General features: G+C 36.8%; 1 protein-coding gene and 2 long non-coding RNA genes across 11 annotated transcripts in view; 1 reads left to right on the top strand and 2 right to left on the bottom strand.

The window, feature by feature from the left end:
• Positions 1 to 3,769: 3,769 nt before the first annotated feature.
• On the bottom strand, positions 3,770 to 7,481 carry LOC137155473 (uncharacterized). The gene is made up of 3 exons (XR_010920483.1): positions 6,866 to 7,481; positions 3,997 to 4,102; positions 3,770 to 3,919 (listed from the first exon to the last, which is right to left on the bottom strand). It is a non-coding gene; the product is annotated as an uncharacterized lncRNA (long non-coding RNA).
• PALLD (palladin, cytoskeletal associated protein) overlaps positions 5,089 to 17,928 on the top strand; it is a 290,199-nt gene continuing 277,359 nt past the window's right edge. For 5 of the 9 annotated variants that reach the window (XM_067551761.1, XM_067551759.1, XM_067551763.1 and 2 more), the window contains exons 1-2: positions 5,089 to 5,215; positions 7,795 to 8,853. In XM_067551761.1, the coding sequence (XP_067407862.1) occupies positions 7,796 to 8,853 (1,058 nt within the window). In that variant the 5' untranslated portion in view covers positions 5,089 to 5,215; position 7,795. Of the gene's footprint in view, positions 5,216 to 7,767; positions 8,951 to 14,409; positions 14,542 to 17,928 lie in introns of those variants that run through there. The other 4 variants (XM_067551760.1, XM_067551765.1, XM_067551767.1 and 1 more) reach the window with 4 other exon arrangements.
• Positions 8,705 to 11,445, bottom strand: LOC137155474 (uncharacterized). Its single transcript, XR_010920484.1, has 2 exons — positions 11,364 to 11,445; positions 8,705 to 8,940 (listed from the first exon to the last, which is right to left on the bottom strand). It is a non-coding gene; the product is annotated as an uncharacterized lncRNA (long non-coding RNA).

Genomic DNA, 17,928 nt, shown 5'->3' with positions numbered 1-17,928 from the left:
CAAACCCACCCTGGCACCCAGCTATCTTGTACTGTAGTTCACACTGCTGTATCTTCTGTGCCCAGGACCTGCACTAACTAACTAGATTAAAGCTAGCTTGGGTATGTTGACTCAATCACAGTCTAGGCATACAGCATGATTACATGTTATAGACTTGCAATAAAATGATGAAATTGGAGCAATATGTTATTTGCATTGTCACAGGATCTCTGGAGACTTTCAGAATTGGTTTACTACCATTGGTGCTATTTAATCTTCAGATGTAACCATGTTTTTGTTACTATTTTGTAACACTCTCTTCTGATCCATTTATTACAAACACAGGTTAGATGTAGCCAAACAGCAGATTTATTCATAAATATATTATCAGCCATGCTTGTGCCTCTACGCTTATCATGCTGCCTAAGCATTTTTGTATCATTGCATACTGGGGAAAAAATCTAAGCACCCATTCCATAGTGCTTTAGCAGAGTATAGTGTTCTTGAAGGAATTAACCACAGAACAGCATTAGCAGTTTGTTAGGAACTGCACTCAGGAATAGCCTACACTATAGAGAGAAAGAGGACCACTCAACTTGATTACACAGATATGATAAGGGGTCCTTTTGCACTGGGGAAAAAAGTGTGCTGAACTGTTTTAGAATAAATGTCTCTTAACTTAAGCCCCTGGCAGGGTAGTCACAATGTCAGCTGGCAGTTATCAACCTATAGGTACTGTTATGGCAGATGTCACCAGATGGTGGTATTAAACATAGGTTAGAAGTTTTTTTTTCTTAGCATGAGAGCAAGATTTTTTTTTCTTGGAAGAAAAGGCCGTGTTATTAGTTTTGTGATACAGATTCTTTAGGGGGGAACTATGGTGAGCAGCAAGGGAGCTTTCTCTCGGCCTTAACCTCACTAACAAGAATAAATTCATGAGGCAGACTTGTTCTTTGGAATTCAAGCACTGGTGTTTGGGCTGAGATTCCTGAAAGAGGGGGTTGCCTGTGTGCTGCTTGTGATCACTCCTGTTCAAGGACTGGACGATAACTAAAATAATCAAGTTGCAATAAGAATACACTCAGACTCCATGTCACTTATTTCTCCTCCAATGAAAAGTTGACCTGCAAGGATCACACTCTCTGCTACCACTGAGCATAGAGGCAACAACAGTATTATGGTCTTGCAGTAAGAAGACCATAGTTAAGGTTGCAACAGAATTTTCTGTACCTCAGTACCTCGCCTTTGTTAGGAACCCTGTTTTGCCATGGGAAATTTGAACCAGATTTCAGCCACTAATTCATATGTATAGAATGATCCCCAGTAATTTGTGTTTGCAAGTTGGATTTTAGGAAATTTGAGAAAACTGGAATACAGGAAAAGCTTGATTTTTTCCCCCCACACACTGCACATTTGCTGCTTCCTGCTGCTGCCTGAGCACTAACATCATGACACCAGAAATAGTCAGCCACTCATCACTCCCTGCCTGGCTCCCTGCCTCCAATTCATTTGCATACTTGGGAGAGTGCCCTGGTTGTCATGGCAACAGCTGCCTTTAATTATTGATTTACTTCAGATACTGTAACATTCTCACTGAGAAAGGTTCCAGGAGGAGCTGTAATGGCAGCTCCTGCAGTGCTCCTTTAGGTTTGTACTGGGCAAATTACACTGTTTCTTTTCAAAGGATAATTGTTACTGTCCTCAAAGAGGGTTACATTGAAAGAAGAAACAATTTACATGAAAAGGAGGTGGCATTTTGTATGTGCTGCTTACAAATGGATCGGGGTTGATTTTCTGACTTTACCTTTTAAAAAGGCAGGAGATTATAGCAATAAGTCCCTACTTAGTGTTCTGTTACACAGTTAAACAGTCATTTAGAAGTTGCAGTAAAACAAAGTTGCATTGAAAAACAAATGTGTTTTGTCTGACAGTTTAACTTTCATTAACTTTCAACATATTGGTCATCAGGGTAGTGAGTAGTGAAATATGGAGCATCACAAAGATAAACAATGGCAAAAATACATTGAAGACAACAAATGTGTAAGTGCTTTATTATTTAACTAGGCATCGATATATAAAAGTTTTTCTTTTTATTAAAAACCAAGGAAATTCATAAACAAAAAACTTGGTTTAATCTTAGTCAAGGTTGCTCTCATCAATGAACTAAACTATAAAAAATTAAGGATTGAAAGGTTACAAAGTCATGCATTCTCAAGTTACCCAGACAAGCTTAATTCAGTGCCCTTGTATGTCTGCATTATAGTACAGTCTTTAATTACATGCAGAAGTGACTACCTGTGAAAAACTTAGTGTAAATGACTTGCCCAGCCTCACACAGGAACTCAGTGGCAGAGGCAGGGACAGAATCTTCGTCTCATGGGTGGTATTCAATTACACTAACCACAAGACCATCCCTTATCTTCCTGCTAGCTCCTGCCTCCACTACAAACCTTCCAGCTTCTGCAACAAATGAAGCAATAGTCCTACAGACAACAGCCTCCTTCACTACATAGTCCCAATTCATCCTCAGAGCAGATTTGTCCTCTTGCTCTGAACAAGATAGGTGTCCTTTGTAATAAAATAATAATAATAGATCATGTAATTAAAGATTGTATCATAATGCACACCACAGAAGGGGGCAAATGAAGATTGAATGAGCAATATTCTTTCTTTTATTTCCTAACTTGAGAGTACTTGACTTTCAATATTTAACGCTTTTTATTCTTTAACTTTATTTCCTAATTTTCTCTGGTTTTGTTTATTGATTAAAGCAACCTTAACTAATGTAACATGAAGGTTTTTTTGTTTTTTAATTAATAATTATATATGGACACAGACCATGTTTAGAGCCACACATGTCATTAACTAATTAAAATCTCAGTTAAAAATTGTAATGTAGATGAGGTCAAAATCTTGTATCTTAACAGAACTCGAAATGGAATCAAGCACATTTGTGTTTACTTATGATCAATGTAAATTCCAAATGGGGGAGAGAACTAAAGTGAGGGAAAGATTGCGCAAGGGTGTTGGAACAGTTTTTATAGTAGGGGTGCTGAAAGCCATTGAACCAGCCTGGAAACCCTGTATATAATGGAAACCACTTCAAGCCAGGGGGTGCAACAGCACCTAAGTGACTGCACCTCTTTTTTTTTAAAAGGAAATGACAACTGAGTATGCTTTTTCAAAATGAAGAAGCTCTGCTATAGCACTTGTTCATGTTTAATACAGAACCCAGTTTTTATTCAACGTGATGGGTAAGTAGTGCACATGGTGCTAAATGGTTGCAGGACTGGACCTTTGTATTGGACCTACTCACGAATTTAAGACCTAAACTTGCAAACAGTTTGCAAGTCTTGGTTCCTATCTCGCACTCACCTAGATATGGTCTTTCCTTTATGCACATGAGCAGTGCCATTGGCTTCAACAAGACCACTCACATCTGTGATACTAAACACGTGGGCAAGTGAATGCAAGACTGGGACCTTAGTCTGTAAACTTCTCAGACCAGGATTTCTGTTCTGTGTTTGGTACACTCAACCTACTGTAAAATAGCCCACACATTTAATGATACTGTATAAATGATGATTTTTCTTAATAGTAATCACAACAAAGTAAAGATCCTGAAGTACCAAAATGGGGCCATAGTACAAAATGAACACAATTATTAACTGTATTAACCAAGATCCATATACTAATTTCTGTCCTAAGATGTTTATTATGCCACTATGTATGGTTAAAAGCTACAATATATCACTCCAGATGTATTTGAACATAGATTGTTAGTGCCTTAGGATCTTTCTTGTTGAAAGGTATACAATAAGATATTATTTGTTTATTATTTATTGTTATTATGGTATTAATACGAATGATGCAGCTATATCATCAGTAGACAATCCAATTTCCCATGGTAGGCAGGGTAGTGGTATCAGTCAAAATGAGCCTGGGAAAAACGAGAGAGACAAAGTGGGTGAGATAACATTTTTTATTGCACCAATAAAAAAATATTGCTTCACCTACCTTGTCTCTCTAATATTCTTGGCCCAACATGGCTACAACACTACTTCAGACAATTGGGAAAAATCTCAGTGAATTCACCGATGAATATTGGTTATCTACTGTATCTCTAGTTAACAAAAATGGATTGTAGATATGAAGAAAGAAAGAAATATACAAATTAACCAAAGAAAAAATGAAGTATATGAACTCTAGAAAGCTACAGGTGCATTTTTTGACACAATACTCAGACAAAACTCTCAATGAAGTCTTTAATCAAGCAAAACTTCTTCTTGAACATGGACAATACAAGAAAGTGGACCTGTGGCTGCTTAGCATACAACAGAGGAATGTAATGCTGAATCAACTATATTTTCTTTGTGTAACTTGTTTCATTTGCTGGTAAATGTATGAGATTTTTATCAGCATCATTTTTGAGTGTTAACTATTACAGTAGTAAATTGGTTTGTCTTGTGCTGATAGGGCCACACCTTAATAAGATGATTGACACTCTTGACCTGGACGTCTATCTTCCATCAAGAAATTATGATGGAAATAAGGTACTATTTCTAATCACATATCTAAATTAAGTATAATATTTTTCTCTTTTTAGAAGATTTTGTTTATATATAACATCTACTGACTAATTTACAATTATTTTTAATACAAAAGCTGATTTTTTAAAATTTAATGTGGTAAAAATAAAACACAGATGTTAAGATAAAATTCCTTATAAGGAACCCCTCCCCCCCCTTCTTTTTTAACCCCTGTAAATCAAACCACAGACTGTACTTTCTATATGTGGTGAATGGAAGCACTTAGACTGTGAGCAAGTTCATATTTTTAAATTCCTGAATAATGTAAAAGAACAGACTGAGATCCTGACTAGAATACAACAAAAATGGAACATTTCAATGTTAAGTTCCTTGAGTTTCTAAGCACCAAGTGCACAGAACTTGTTCTGGCTTCCAGGGCTAACATCCCTTCTGCTGGAATTCCAGACAGTGGCAGTCTGCTGAAACATGAGTTCAGTTGCCAAATATAGAAGAGTAGGGTAAAAATACAGTGTCACAGAGGACAGATGTAACTCACAGGCCCCACTCTCCTTGATGCTTACTGAGGACCAAGCAATCTTTAGTGAACAGCTAAAGCAACTTTCAGCTTTCTTAAGTGAAGAAGGAAAAAGCAGCCTTTCCTGAAATTAATTATATGAGTCTCTTCAAACTGGCCTAACATACATAAGGTCTGTAATGTATGTTTTAGTGAATGTAATTAATTGTTCTCAGGGAATAATAGCAAAATCCATAGCAAAATAAGTATTTATTTGTTTTTGAGACATCATAAGAAATTTCCCTTAAACTGTGTTACTTGTTTGAGAGGGCTTGGTTTTGTTTTGAATTTTTAAAATTATTTTCTTAACACAGTTTTCCCAAATTTTAAGATGCTTGTATTTTTCTTTAGTATTTCTTTTTTCTTTACAATGAGGGAGTGAGATCTGTAAAATTATTTTCCATGGTTACTCTATACCTTACTGTTTATTCATTTAATGCTTTAAACTGATGAATTCTTCATGTACTTTCTAAAAGTGTGAAAATGACTGCCACTGTAACACAACAGATTTTTAATGGATTATTTTTACCATGTTAAAGGGCAAAGCATCTGTCTTATTTTGTATAAGACAAGATAAATATCACATTATATTATGCACAAATTATTTCTATGGTACATCATCAGTAAAGTTAAACATTCCAAATAATATATATGCAAAATTTTATTTTCCATGTTGTCTTTAAAATGATAACGCATTAATAATGGTGAATACATGCATTAGAGGTAAGTGCACAGCACCATTATTATTATTCTGTTGTCTAGCCAACAGAGGCTAGAAATAGCATTAGATATTTCTTATTATGATTTTATGTGCTACTTGATAGGGTTAGTGTTATTTTAACGTCATTTAGCTCTGATTTTAAAAAAGCAAGTTCTAAAGGAAACTTTGGATTCCCTGTTTTACAGTGGATTTATATAATACAATATAAATTAAAAAAGATGTCTTTAAACCAAAATGTTCAAACTTAGATGCCTAAAGTTAAACATGCAAATCCATATTTAGGCACTAAAATAGGTAGCGAGATTTTTCAGAGGTGCTGAGAACCTGCAGTTCTCATTGATGTTCTTAGCACCTCTGAAAATCCAGCCAATTATCTAGATACTTCACTATGGATTTAGATGCCTAACTTTAGGCACCTGACTTTGAAAATGTTGACTTTCAGTATGTAACTACCATGTGTAAACCACTATTTTTATCTAAAAAGATACAGAATGACATAAAGCTCAAATAATGGTAGCATGTGTTCAGGATGTGTGCATTTTACTAGAAACTAACCAATCTCTGTTATGGTGAGAGGCAAAGGGCCAAATTCTGCCCTGAGCCATACCCCACTAAGAGAACAGAATAGCATAGGGTGAAAGTCAGGAGAATTTAGCCCCTTATGTTACATTTCACATTGGAAACCATGTGAATCAGATTCAGGTAAAGATATGCTTGTGATTTATATAATTTATAACAACAAATTATCCATTTAACGAAGTAGCATATTTATTCATGTGAATATGAAGTTTTAAAAAATTACTAAGTGTTCCAGAGACACACACTCTCCAAATTTAACTCTTGATTCCCTGGCATTCATCCAGCTGCCTTAACAGCTGAGCCTCTAGATCAACTGTTTTGCTTGGCTTCTCTGGTTATTTTCTAAAACTGCTAGATTGTAACCAGTTATAGTGTATATAGTTTTTAGATTTTGTTGAAAGAATATTGGCATGATTGCTAGATGTGTTGCCTTGTAAACAGGGATAAAGGGAAAGAGCCAACCTAATTAAATTAAGGACTAACCTTATCAATCCACTCTATAAAACTGTGCTTCAATTGTTGAGCAAAGACAAATTCTTTGGTTTCCCTGTTTTCCCTTTTATGTGCTTAGTTGTAATCCACTGGTAGAACATGCAGAAAGAAGAGATATACTAGTCCGAGAAGTCAATCAATCAGTAAGCTAATGATTATCTGCTGGGTAAGCCGCAGTGAAGTAACTAGAAGTAATTGGAGCTTTCATGAGCCAATGTAAAATACATCCAAGTGCATCTCATGACTATCAAGCCATTTATCCCTGAAGAAATGGAATAGGGCACACTATGAACATGCAAACTTTTAAACAATCAAGTTTTAAGAAATTAAACTCCCATGGAAATGAATTATATATATATATACACACACACATATAATGTGTGTGTGTGTGGTCATGACAATCAAGGATATTTTAAACTCTGTTGTTCAGCTGAATTAATAGTCATCAGAAGCAGTTACCATTCTTGGAGCCAAGTTGTCACCAATATAGTGCTCAGGAAACCAAACAAGCTTCAACTCATGGAACTTTTGCATATCATTCCACTTGGAGAATGAGGTTTACTCTACCCCCAAAGAACAAGCAAGGAATGAAATACTGTAGAAAATCTGTGGGATTTGTGGACACTTTTGTCATTTGTACAGAAGTTACTTGGTACAGAATGACTTGCAAGATATATGCATAAATCGCACTCCTTCAATGTTGCTTTACAGTATCGATAGTACATGGTAGTCTGATATTCCATTTATTTAAATTATCAGTTTATATAATGATGCTACCAAAGAACATACATGTTCCAACAGCAATGAAGGAAATGAAATACTAACAAGTATTTTTGAATCTACCATTCATTGACACAAGCATATATCGTGTTTGTTTTATTGTCACACTCCTTTTAAAAATTATGTGCATTTTCTTCCAGCATGCAAGACAGAAGGTGTGAGCAGGTGGTACCTCTATCCTTAACGCTGAAGGAGGCTTACTCTGAAGAGAAAAAAGCCCAGGAGGGTTACTCTGAAAACATGTCAGAGGTGTCCTCCTTCCATGACTTTTTTTATGATTCCCTATCAGACATACAGGATGGAGAGGTTTCAAATGAGCTATCTGCATTTCTCAGCAAGGAGGAGATAGGTAAAAGTCTTGACCTAGCCAGAGAAGCTATTGCTAGTTCAGTGAAGGAGAAGCAGAATGCAGAGCAGAAGTTCGCTCATTATTTCAACACTTGTCCAAACTCATCAGCATATGCTGCTTCTAGGAAGGCCAAAGTGCATGAGCAAGAAGTTTTGGGGACGCCTCAAGAGAGCAGCCCAACTGCACTATTCAGCACAGCTCAAACCCTCCCAGAGCAACAGAAACAGCAACCACCCACATCCTCTCAGGCAGCAGCAAGCAGCATTAACACTGTCACTGGGAGGCAGGCCAACATCTCACCCGCACTAACTGCTAGCCCCAGCTTTATTCGGAGTCTCAAAAATGCAGAGAGATGTGGTCCAAGTATGCAAAAGACAATCCCCCAGTCCAATTCAGTGTGCCAGGGGGATGCTCCTTTGAAGAATAAACTGTGTGACAAGGCTGCCATGTTCATTGAAGAACTCTCTTCCATATTTAGAGAAGCAGCAAAGGCAAGAGGCAGAAGTCCTGATGGGGACTCCTCTTCTCCAGACAGTGGATACCTGTCTCCGAAAAAAAATCAATCAGCCATGACAAATGCCTCAGTGAATCAGAGCCCTGGCAAAGCATATCAAGAGACCAAACCTGAGGCAAAGTTACCTGAGGCTCACCACAATAGAGAGCCCTTCCCTGACCAGAAGAATGTCACTCAGCAAAGTGAAACTGCCTTCCGCCATGAGCTCACCAATATGGGTAGCTATCATTCTTCAGCTCCTCGATTTACCCAGAAACTCAGGAGCCAGGAAGTGGCTGAAGGAAGCAAAGTGCTGCTGGCGTGCAGAGTTACTGGAAACCCAACGCCTCACGTCAGGTAGGTGCATGGCCGTTTAAAATGGTCACAGGCAATGGCTGATGTCATCTTCTAATTTTACTCTTGGGGAAGAGCATCACCATGGACCTGCTCAAAGGTAATGTACAAGAAAATTCTACCAGTACATGCTATGAGCCAAGTGGTTTTACTAATAAATAAATGAAGTGACAAATTCTACCCCCATTATTCACCTTGAGTATTACGCTGCAAATATTTGCATTAATTTCTACTTGCAGTAGTAAGGTTCTACTCAATCCAAGTAAGGGTGGCAGAACCAGGCCCAGGATTGGCTTCAGTAGGACTACTTACAAGACTAGTGTCCCACCCATGTAAGTAAGGGGTTCACAACTTGGTCCTTAAATGCCGCAGTCACAAAGATTATAAATAAGTGTATATATTGCATTTCTGTCAATCAGTCAGAACACTTCCCTCACTGCATAACAGGAAGTTGGATAAATAATCTGAAATAACTTTCCTAATTTTCTCACCTCCAACCAAAAGACTTTCAGTGAGAGACATTCTGAGAATATATCAAGATGGTCCCTGTATCAAAACATTTCCTCCAGCGTGTTGGAATTTTGAGCCTTTATTTTTTTGTTTGATGGGCACACAGAAATGTCTACTGTAATAAAAATTTCCTCCAGTATTCTTAGTAGCTAAATCATAGTTGTTAGCTGTCATTATGAAACTTCTAGTTTTACATTTCTAATAGCTAGAGACACAATTATAAGGGAGTTGAGCAACTTCTGAAAGGTGCTGAGAGCTTTCAAATCCTTTTGAAGCCAGTGGAAGTGGAGGGTAATTGCAACTTGCAGACCTGGGCATTTCTTGGAAAGGTTTCTGACAATATTTTGTCTTTGAGTCAGAACTTAAATCAGATGTTTTCTTAAGCATCCTTAACAAGGAAAATCCGGACAGATCAAAGCAGTTTTTTGCAGAGCAACATATTTTTGACATGATTTTAACACACACTATTATTCATTAAAGTATTTCAAAGCAGCTGTACTTTGTTAAATTGAAAAGCAAGTGAGAATGAATAGTCTAAAAACAACAGGCCTTAAAGGAAGGGAATGTGAAAAGGTTTGAAACCAGAAAATAAGCTTAGTCTTTAATTGTTTTATTTTGGCTTGAATAGAAAGAAGATAGTCAAGCTGTATTAATGTACTAGAGTAAAACAGATGATACAGATACACTGAAAGTTTCTACTGATTTGAATATTTTTACCAGTTTTCACCTAATATGCTTGTTAATTTAACTCTTCAGATTTATAAAATATAAGTCTAGTCACCTATCCTAGGCTGTGAGTACCTATCCAAAGATAATAAACTATAATATGTATATGGAATCTCACTCATACCAGTAAAATGGTAGAAATATTCTAAGTGCACTTAATGCATATAGCACATAATCATCAACTGGTAACTTTTAGATCACTGCTGAGCAGAACTGGAATCAAACAGTGACCTAAAAGTAAAATGCTGTATATGATATCAGTCCTCAGTGAAGATGCAATGTTAGGATAGCAAAGATACACCAACATTACAGCATCTCATTGCTATTTTATCTAACAGAACAAAGAGGTGTCAGTCTTATAATTATTCTGACCCACAGCTATGGAGTCATCCATGAAAAACTCACAGCAATGGAAGATACGTGCAAAAACCTTAGATGTTTTCATAGCACTTTGGCATTGCTATTAAATTCATCCAGTCAGTGGTGTATGCAAAGAAGCTACATAAAGTGAGTTCTTCACTTTAACAGACATGACTTTAAAAAAAAAAAAAAGTGCCTTAATTTTGCAGTACCCATTAATTTACACTCCTGGTCTACCCCCAGTAGATTTTTTATATAGCTATATATTCAGTTGGTGATAGCTTTGTTACTCTTTGTCCTGGGACAATAGAAGAGATGCAAAAAAACCCAAAAACATTTGTCAGCATAGTGCCTGCAGTAGAGTGCGTGAGGTACTAAATCATGATCCTTTGTGAATCCTGCAGAAACAATGGCTTTTTCATTTAATGTCAAGAATGGAACGGTGACTTAAGAGACGGGGGAAGATTTTGAAAATGTGCTCCATCTTGCATTAACAATTTATTTTCAATGCCAATAAAATTCTTCATGGGGGTTTATTGTAATCTTATCCACTTTACTGAAGAGGTCACTCTATCACAAGTCAGGCAAAGAGAATTTTGACAAATGTATTTCTTTATTGAATAACACCAGAGGGCAGTATAAAGTCCTTTCAGTCTAGTTATTTAGTTAACACATACCTTTCAGGGTGAATGGTGAAAGTATTACTATTATTTAGTCAGTTATTAAGAACTTCTTGTTAGAGGCAGGCTAAAGCAAAGATTTGAATCCTCTCAGACTTTGTGGGAATTTGAAACTTGACCTAGAGTCCATCTCTAAATCTTGTCCGGGTTTTTATTTATCAAAACAAATCACAAACTTGAATTTTAAGTCTCCATTTTAAGAGAAATCACAGCTATTGTACTACAAGTATCTCTTACATTAGTATAGCATGCTTCATTATGAAGGCTTCCAAAGAACTGCACTTCCATTCTTCCACCTTCCCACTGAAAAGCAGCCATCTTCAGGATGGAATATAAAAAACAGTTTAACAGCACATAGCAACATCACACAATAGTTCAAGAAGGAAAAATAATGAATCCAGCTGGAACTGCAGAAGTAAATTTGAATAGGCAAAATATTCAGTAGCTGCACTTAAAATGTTTCTACCATGTTCAAAGACATTTCTGCATCTGTGTTAACAAGATAATATAATATATATAGGCCAAGATTTTTTAGAATGGGTGGCTAAAGTTGGTCTTCCTGATCCATATGTAGGCACCTAAATAAGTGGCCTGATTTTCTAAAGTGCTACGCATCCAGGCGGTCCCACTGATCAAATTCAATGGGAATTTCTGGATGTGAGTTACCTTTGAAAATCAGGCTACTTATTTGGGCCCTAAGTGAGGCTTCCTCAATCCATATACTTTGAACATCCATATTTCCAAAATCTTGGCTATTACGAGGAATGGTGCTGGAACCAATGAAAACATTAAAACAAGCAGAAACTAAAGATGCTCACTAAACTGAAATTTGACCAAAACACCAGAGCCAAACAAACAGCAATATTTTTATGGTAAGTGCTATCGATCTTTGGTGACTAAGAGTGTTCAGGAACCCCAATAGTATAATATCCCCTAAATCCATGCTGAAGCATTAATACCTTAATGACTATGAAAGATCAGAGCTACCTAAGTTACCATTATCACTTCCTTCAACACCTTGGAGTCTTTCCTCTAAGTACTGACCAAGCCTTAAACTGGTTAACTGGTGGAGAATTAAGCATGAATGGGATCTCAATAGAATTCAGCCAAATGGCCTCTAGCAAACTAAAGGGCCAGCCACAACAAATCAAAGTGCTCATGACACTCCTGACCCTGTACTCTGCCGATATTTCTTCATGCTCTCTAGTTTCTATATTGGACCGCAGCACTCTCAGGCACTGACCCTGCCCCCACTATGGATTCTTTGACTGTGTGTCCATGAACCCAGACCACAGCTTGGATCCTGCCTTGATCGACCACTTGTCTTGTAAGAGCCAGTGAGATTACAGGCAAAGGTAGTATGGCTGTAGGATATTGCTGTAAACAGCATGATCTTCAGCTACAAAGAAAAGAGGTGCTGGTTTATATTTAAAGACTATATCAATAGATAAGCCTTTTGAATTTTAGTTGTCTGAATATACAGAAGTGTAGCATATTGATTAGGAAATATAAATAGCTATCTGTACAAACAATATAGCCCAATGTTTTTTAATATAACAAAATTTGTTCCAAAATGCATGCTTATTCTAGAAAGTAAAAAAAGTGAGAAGAACCCATCTTATATTTAATTATAAGGACTGTATCAACCTTATATTTTACTTAAATACTTTCCCCCTTAGCTTTCTTATGAATGCCATCCTTCAGAAAATTAAGATTTGTTCTGAAATCAAGTAGGTGTCCCTCTCTCTTTAAGCAACTTGCCTTTTTGTTTAAAACTGAAAAAGCAGAACCAGAGTATGAACCACTGAACTTAATCTCTTATTCATATGCACAAGTAATGGTAATATGATCTTGCACCGCTTTAAAATCCTGTCTTTAAAAATGTGTATCATCGCAATGATGAGTGACTTAATAAAAGATTAAAATGGGTTGGCAAAGATTTGCAAAAATAAGTGCCTAAAGTTAGGCTGCTAAATCCACATTCAGGCCCCCATCCTACAATGAAGCTGTCACAGCTCAGACAAAGGAGCTCACATGGATGCAGGAGTCAATTCAAATACAGCTCATATCAGGATTAGGGCTTTAGGTACATAAACAAATTGTGCAATTTTAAAAGGTGCTGATCATCCCTCAGTTCCCCTGCACTTTAAAGGTGTCTAAATATAGATTAAGAAGCCTACCTTTAGGTATCCATTTATGGAAGCATGGCATACACGCTTATTTTGTATTATACACACCCCCTATGTACATCTATAAAACATCCCTCTCGTGCTCACTACAAACTCCTTCATGACTACTCTTAACTGCACCCAGATCCAATTACACCTAAATGTGAGCAGGCAAAATTCATTTGCACAGGTATGCTCAGAGTCTGTTTTCAACAGTAGATAAAGCAAATACCATGTAACCCCACCTTGAACACTTTATGTTTTCAAAGCACCCAAAGAGCCTCCTTCCCTACCACATCTTAATTAGTCCAAGGCCTCTAATAAGTTTAAAAACCAACACCACATCACAAACTGTATCCACTCCTAACCCCACATTTAATCTTCTAAAATAAAGGACTTAATTCTCCATTGCCTTGCACTTTGTATAGTCAGTTACAGCTGTGTAAAGTGAATGCAAAACAGTGACTCACATTAGGTAAAAACTATGAGAGTCCTGTAGCACTTTAAAGACTAACAAATTTCTGCAGGCATAAGCTTTCGTGGTCTGCAATCCACTTCATCAGATGCAGTCTGACATAGTGGGTTGCAGCCCATGAAAGCTTGTGCCTGCAGAAATTTGTTAGTCTTTAAAGTGCTACAGGACTCTCATTGTTTTTGCTGTATACAGACTAATATAGCTACCCCTCTGGAACTTGTCACATTAGGTAGCATTTAACAGCACTTTGCACAGCTGTGTGAGTGATCTCATACAGTGTAAGCCAGTGCAGAATCAGGCTCTTAATAGCCTAGTAAGAAGACAAACTGCAATCACTCCAAAATACACACAGCCTCTCAGGAACCTAAAATTCTGATCCTCGGGGTAACGTCTGCATCATTTGCTGAGAATTCTATCTCCAAATTAGTTACCTCAAAGAATCCCCCTCCCTCTTCACAAGTGCTGATTTAAGTCCTGATCACTTACATATGTGTTCAACTTTATGCCTGTGTTTGAAGAACCAGGCCCTTATTTTTTTTTAAAAAAAATCTGTATAGTAACTCCTAATTTACCTACCAGTTTCCTTCTTTTAGCTTGCCCCCTCCCCTTATTTTCCAACTCAGTATTGCTACTTTTTCTCAGGAATCCCACTTTTTATGGGAAGAGTCAACAGGTGAATTCTCTTTTTTGAGAATGAGAGATACCTATAGAGGTCAACAACCAGCAACATGATCACCAAGGCAATTAACAATAGTAGGTGTTTGTTTCAAAGGTTAGAAAAGTCTTTTATAAAAAATGTATAAAGGAGTAATGTATGTTACAGGGATGTTGGTAGGAAGTGATTTTGTAGAAGAGACCTACAGTTCAATAGCATGTCTGTAAACATTATTTTGTATTCTAGAACCTGTTTTCATAATGAGGATTAACTTGTTCTCACAAATTAAAAACTGGATTTATATGCTTTAACATTTAATTATTTTCACACCAATTTTCAGAGGAGACTAGAATAGGCAATAATTACCTATGCTCATTAGACACAGAATTGCTGCTTTATTCTAGAGTTAAAGCTTATCATGCAAAACATTTGTTTTAAAGGCCCACGCTGGCTATAAAGAAAAACTTTCTTTTAAAACCCCCAGAATGTTTGTTACTGTTGCTGACATTGTAGCAAAGCTTTTTTTCATATACCTATTTCCTTCAAATATACATTTTTACTATTGCTGTAATATCTACCATAGATTTACTCTGGGGTTTTGGTTTTTTTTGTTTTTGTTTTTGTTTTTTTATAAAGGAACAACTTTTCTGCTACAACTCATTGGTTTATAACTGATTACTAAGCACAAACAGATTCAGGTGTGTTTTTGAGCAGAGTGATGCCCTTGGTTCCACTTTAGAAAATTCCCTATATAAATGGAGTTTTAACTTCCTTTTTTTCCTTTAAGGAGAGCCTGTTGGTATAGTATATTTGATGTTTAAAATGTGTAAATATTTTTCTACTTAAATTTATGTTAAAGTGTTTTTACTAGGAAATAGTATGTACAACATATTTCATTGGATTAAGAGAAATTACTTAAAATACAATCTACTTCACCACATAATTATAAATACTTATCTGTGGTTAGAGCTATGAAGCAAGTAATAATTCTCTTGAATTACATAACTTTTCTTTTATTTACAGATAAATGTTCTTAAAATACTCTGTATTGATGTTATGGTTTTGCTTTGGGCAAGGGTTTAGCCGTTAACACTATTATTCCAAACTTCTGCACTTCTATTGTTGTTACCTGTGTCTATACTTCTGCAGCCCTCATTGTAAATTTTCTTTATCATAATGAGCATTTCTTTAGTCAGGAAGCCAAGTCAGAGTTATGCTAAAGCTAAATCCCTAAGGAGGGGGAGGGTGTTTAGTTAGAGGGCCTAATTATCTAACTTGTATTTCTCTGTTATCTCCCCAATGTTCTGTCTTTTGTTATATTGCTGAGGTAGTAAGGTACTTCTACTATGTAAGTTATTTTGGGGGGTAGGGGTATTGCCTTCATATAGGTGGGTAATGCACCTATACTATACTATCAGTGGTGCTACCAAAATATAAATAATAATACATGCACTGTAATGTGTATTACTATGAGCCTGACTACAGAGGGAGAAACTATAGTAGCCCTTTTTAACCTAACATGCTAATTTTAGGAAGCTAAAACTTGTCTCAATCTGTTTATTAACTGTTTATTAGAACTGTAGATACTGTTTTAGCTGTCCCAAATTAAGACATGGGGTAGCTTGTAGAAAAATACAAAGAAATGTAGCATGCAAAATATATTAAAACAATATCCCTATTCCAAGTGATCTTTCTCTGGATGTCACATCACTTCTTTTTCCTTTTCTATTTTCATTTGTCCTAATTTGCTTTCTTACCATTTCTCAGAAGTTTGGATTTTTTTGGTCTTTGATTTATATTCTCTCTTTCTCTGTTGCTTTCTCCTTGTTGAATTTTAGAAATCTAAGTAGCTTCCCCTTCCTGTAGTTATCTGTTCTCCCCTTTTTCTTGTTCTGTTGGCCTATATCAAAGTTCTCTTTTTCCCTTCTGAAATCCCCCTTCCTATTTCACCCCTCATTTGGGATAATGTCTTTCTATCTCTGGATGCCTTTAGAGGAACACCTCTTACAGAAATTTTGAGCATCTTTGGTCTGCAATATGAAAGCTAATAGGTATTGGAAAAGCACTGTCAGTGACCCATGTAATTACTTCATCCCTTCTTCCGCTTGTTTATAGCATGCTGTGATTGGTCACTCCTCTGAACAAGACTTAGGCTAATGGATTTTCTAGCCACCTCTTCCTGGGGAGCACCTTTTGGAGGGGAGGGTTTTCCATGGTGCCAATGGGTAAGCTCCTGCAAACTCTGCCTGCAGTAATTTGTGCTGATGTGCACTGTGGATTTTATGGTGGATGAGTGAGATCTGGCAGAGATTTCCCGGTCCCTTTTCCCAATCATCTTGTGTTCTGAACACCGCCACAGTGGAGCTTCTGTGGAATTGGGAAGAATATGCTCTGGAGGCAGCACTCCCTTGTGGCCAGGATGTGGTCGTTCAGGCTCTCTTCTGCTTGGCCAAAGGATAGAACAGTAGTCGTCTTTAACTTATTAGGAAGATGCCTTTCCTATTAAGAACTAAAAGGGTTTTGAATGGGCATTATGATTGTTGGTTGATGCTATTTGTGCGTAAGTGCCTGGCAACTAATGCAGTATGTGAGTACCCATTGTCACTGGTGATAAAGGGTCTGATTTTTTTTTCCACCCCTCACTTCATAGTCAAATGTGCCTAATTGATTGAAGTTAATAGTTACACTAGTAATAAACTGGTGGGAGGAGAGTCAGACTCCTACAGTGTCATTGGAAAATGACCCTTCACAGCGACTGGGGACCTAGAAACAAACTTGTTTGTGCAAAGACTCCAAGGACTAAGCAGGCAGGGATGCTGAGCATTGTACTAGTTTTACCTATTTCTTGTGTCTCTGGTATATGTGTGAGGATTGTTTGCTGGATGATGCATTTCTGGTGTCTGTCTGTGCACTAACAGGAGTTCTGTCCTCAGGCAAACTGTCTAGTACCTTTCACTGACTGACCTTTTAAAAACAATACAGAAAAAACTCATATTCTACTGTAAAAATATCACAGCATAAATAAAACAGGTTAGGTGCATAAAGATGGAAGTTATGAGCCAATATCAAGATAATGGGACAATTGTTTAAAAAAAAACAAACAAACAAAAAAACTAGGACTGCTCTCTCAAATTGGATTTAGGCAGGGAATCCCCGCTCAATCAGTTTATTGTTCCGTAACTATTTGTGAATACAAGTTTCTTTGTCGTGGTGTATTTCTGATTACACCACGGTTATTCTAAAGGGGACTTTATCCACCTTTTTATACAGTTATCCCTTTTTGTCTGCCTCTGTTACAAAATGCAGATCTAAAATTGCCTATTAACACTCCCAAATAAACAGTATCTTAACTACTCCTTTACAAAACCGATCCAAAGAACAGACAATTGTGTTATGAATTACAGTTGTATTTTGAATATTCTGATGCTTGATGTTAAATGTAGTTCATAGCCACTCTCCATTCAGGAATAGCTTTTAAGAATTAATGTGAAGAAAATGGTACTT

This window comes from Emydura macquarii, unplaced genomic scaffold (assembly GCF_026122565.2).
Source record: "Emydura macquarii macquarii isolate MOO-44397 ecotype Brisbane River unplaced genomic scaffold, CSIRO-AGI_Emac_v2 contig_1363, whole genome shotgun sequence".
Classification (NCBI taxonomy): Eukaryota; Metazoa; Chordata; order Testudines; family Chelidae; genus Emydura; species Emydura macquarii.
Note: the sequence above shows the minus strand (reverse complement) of the source record. Positions and strands in the feature narration are given on the sequence as shown.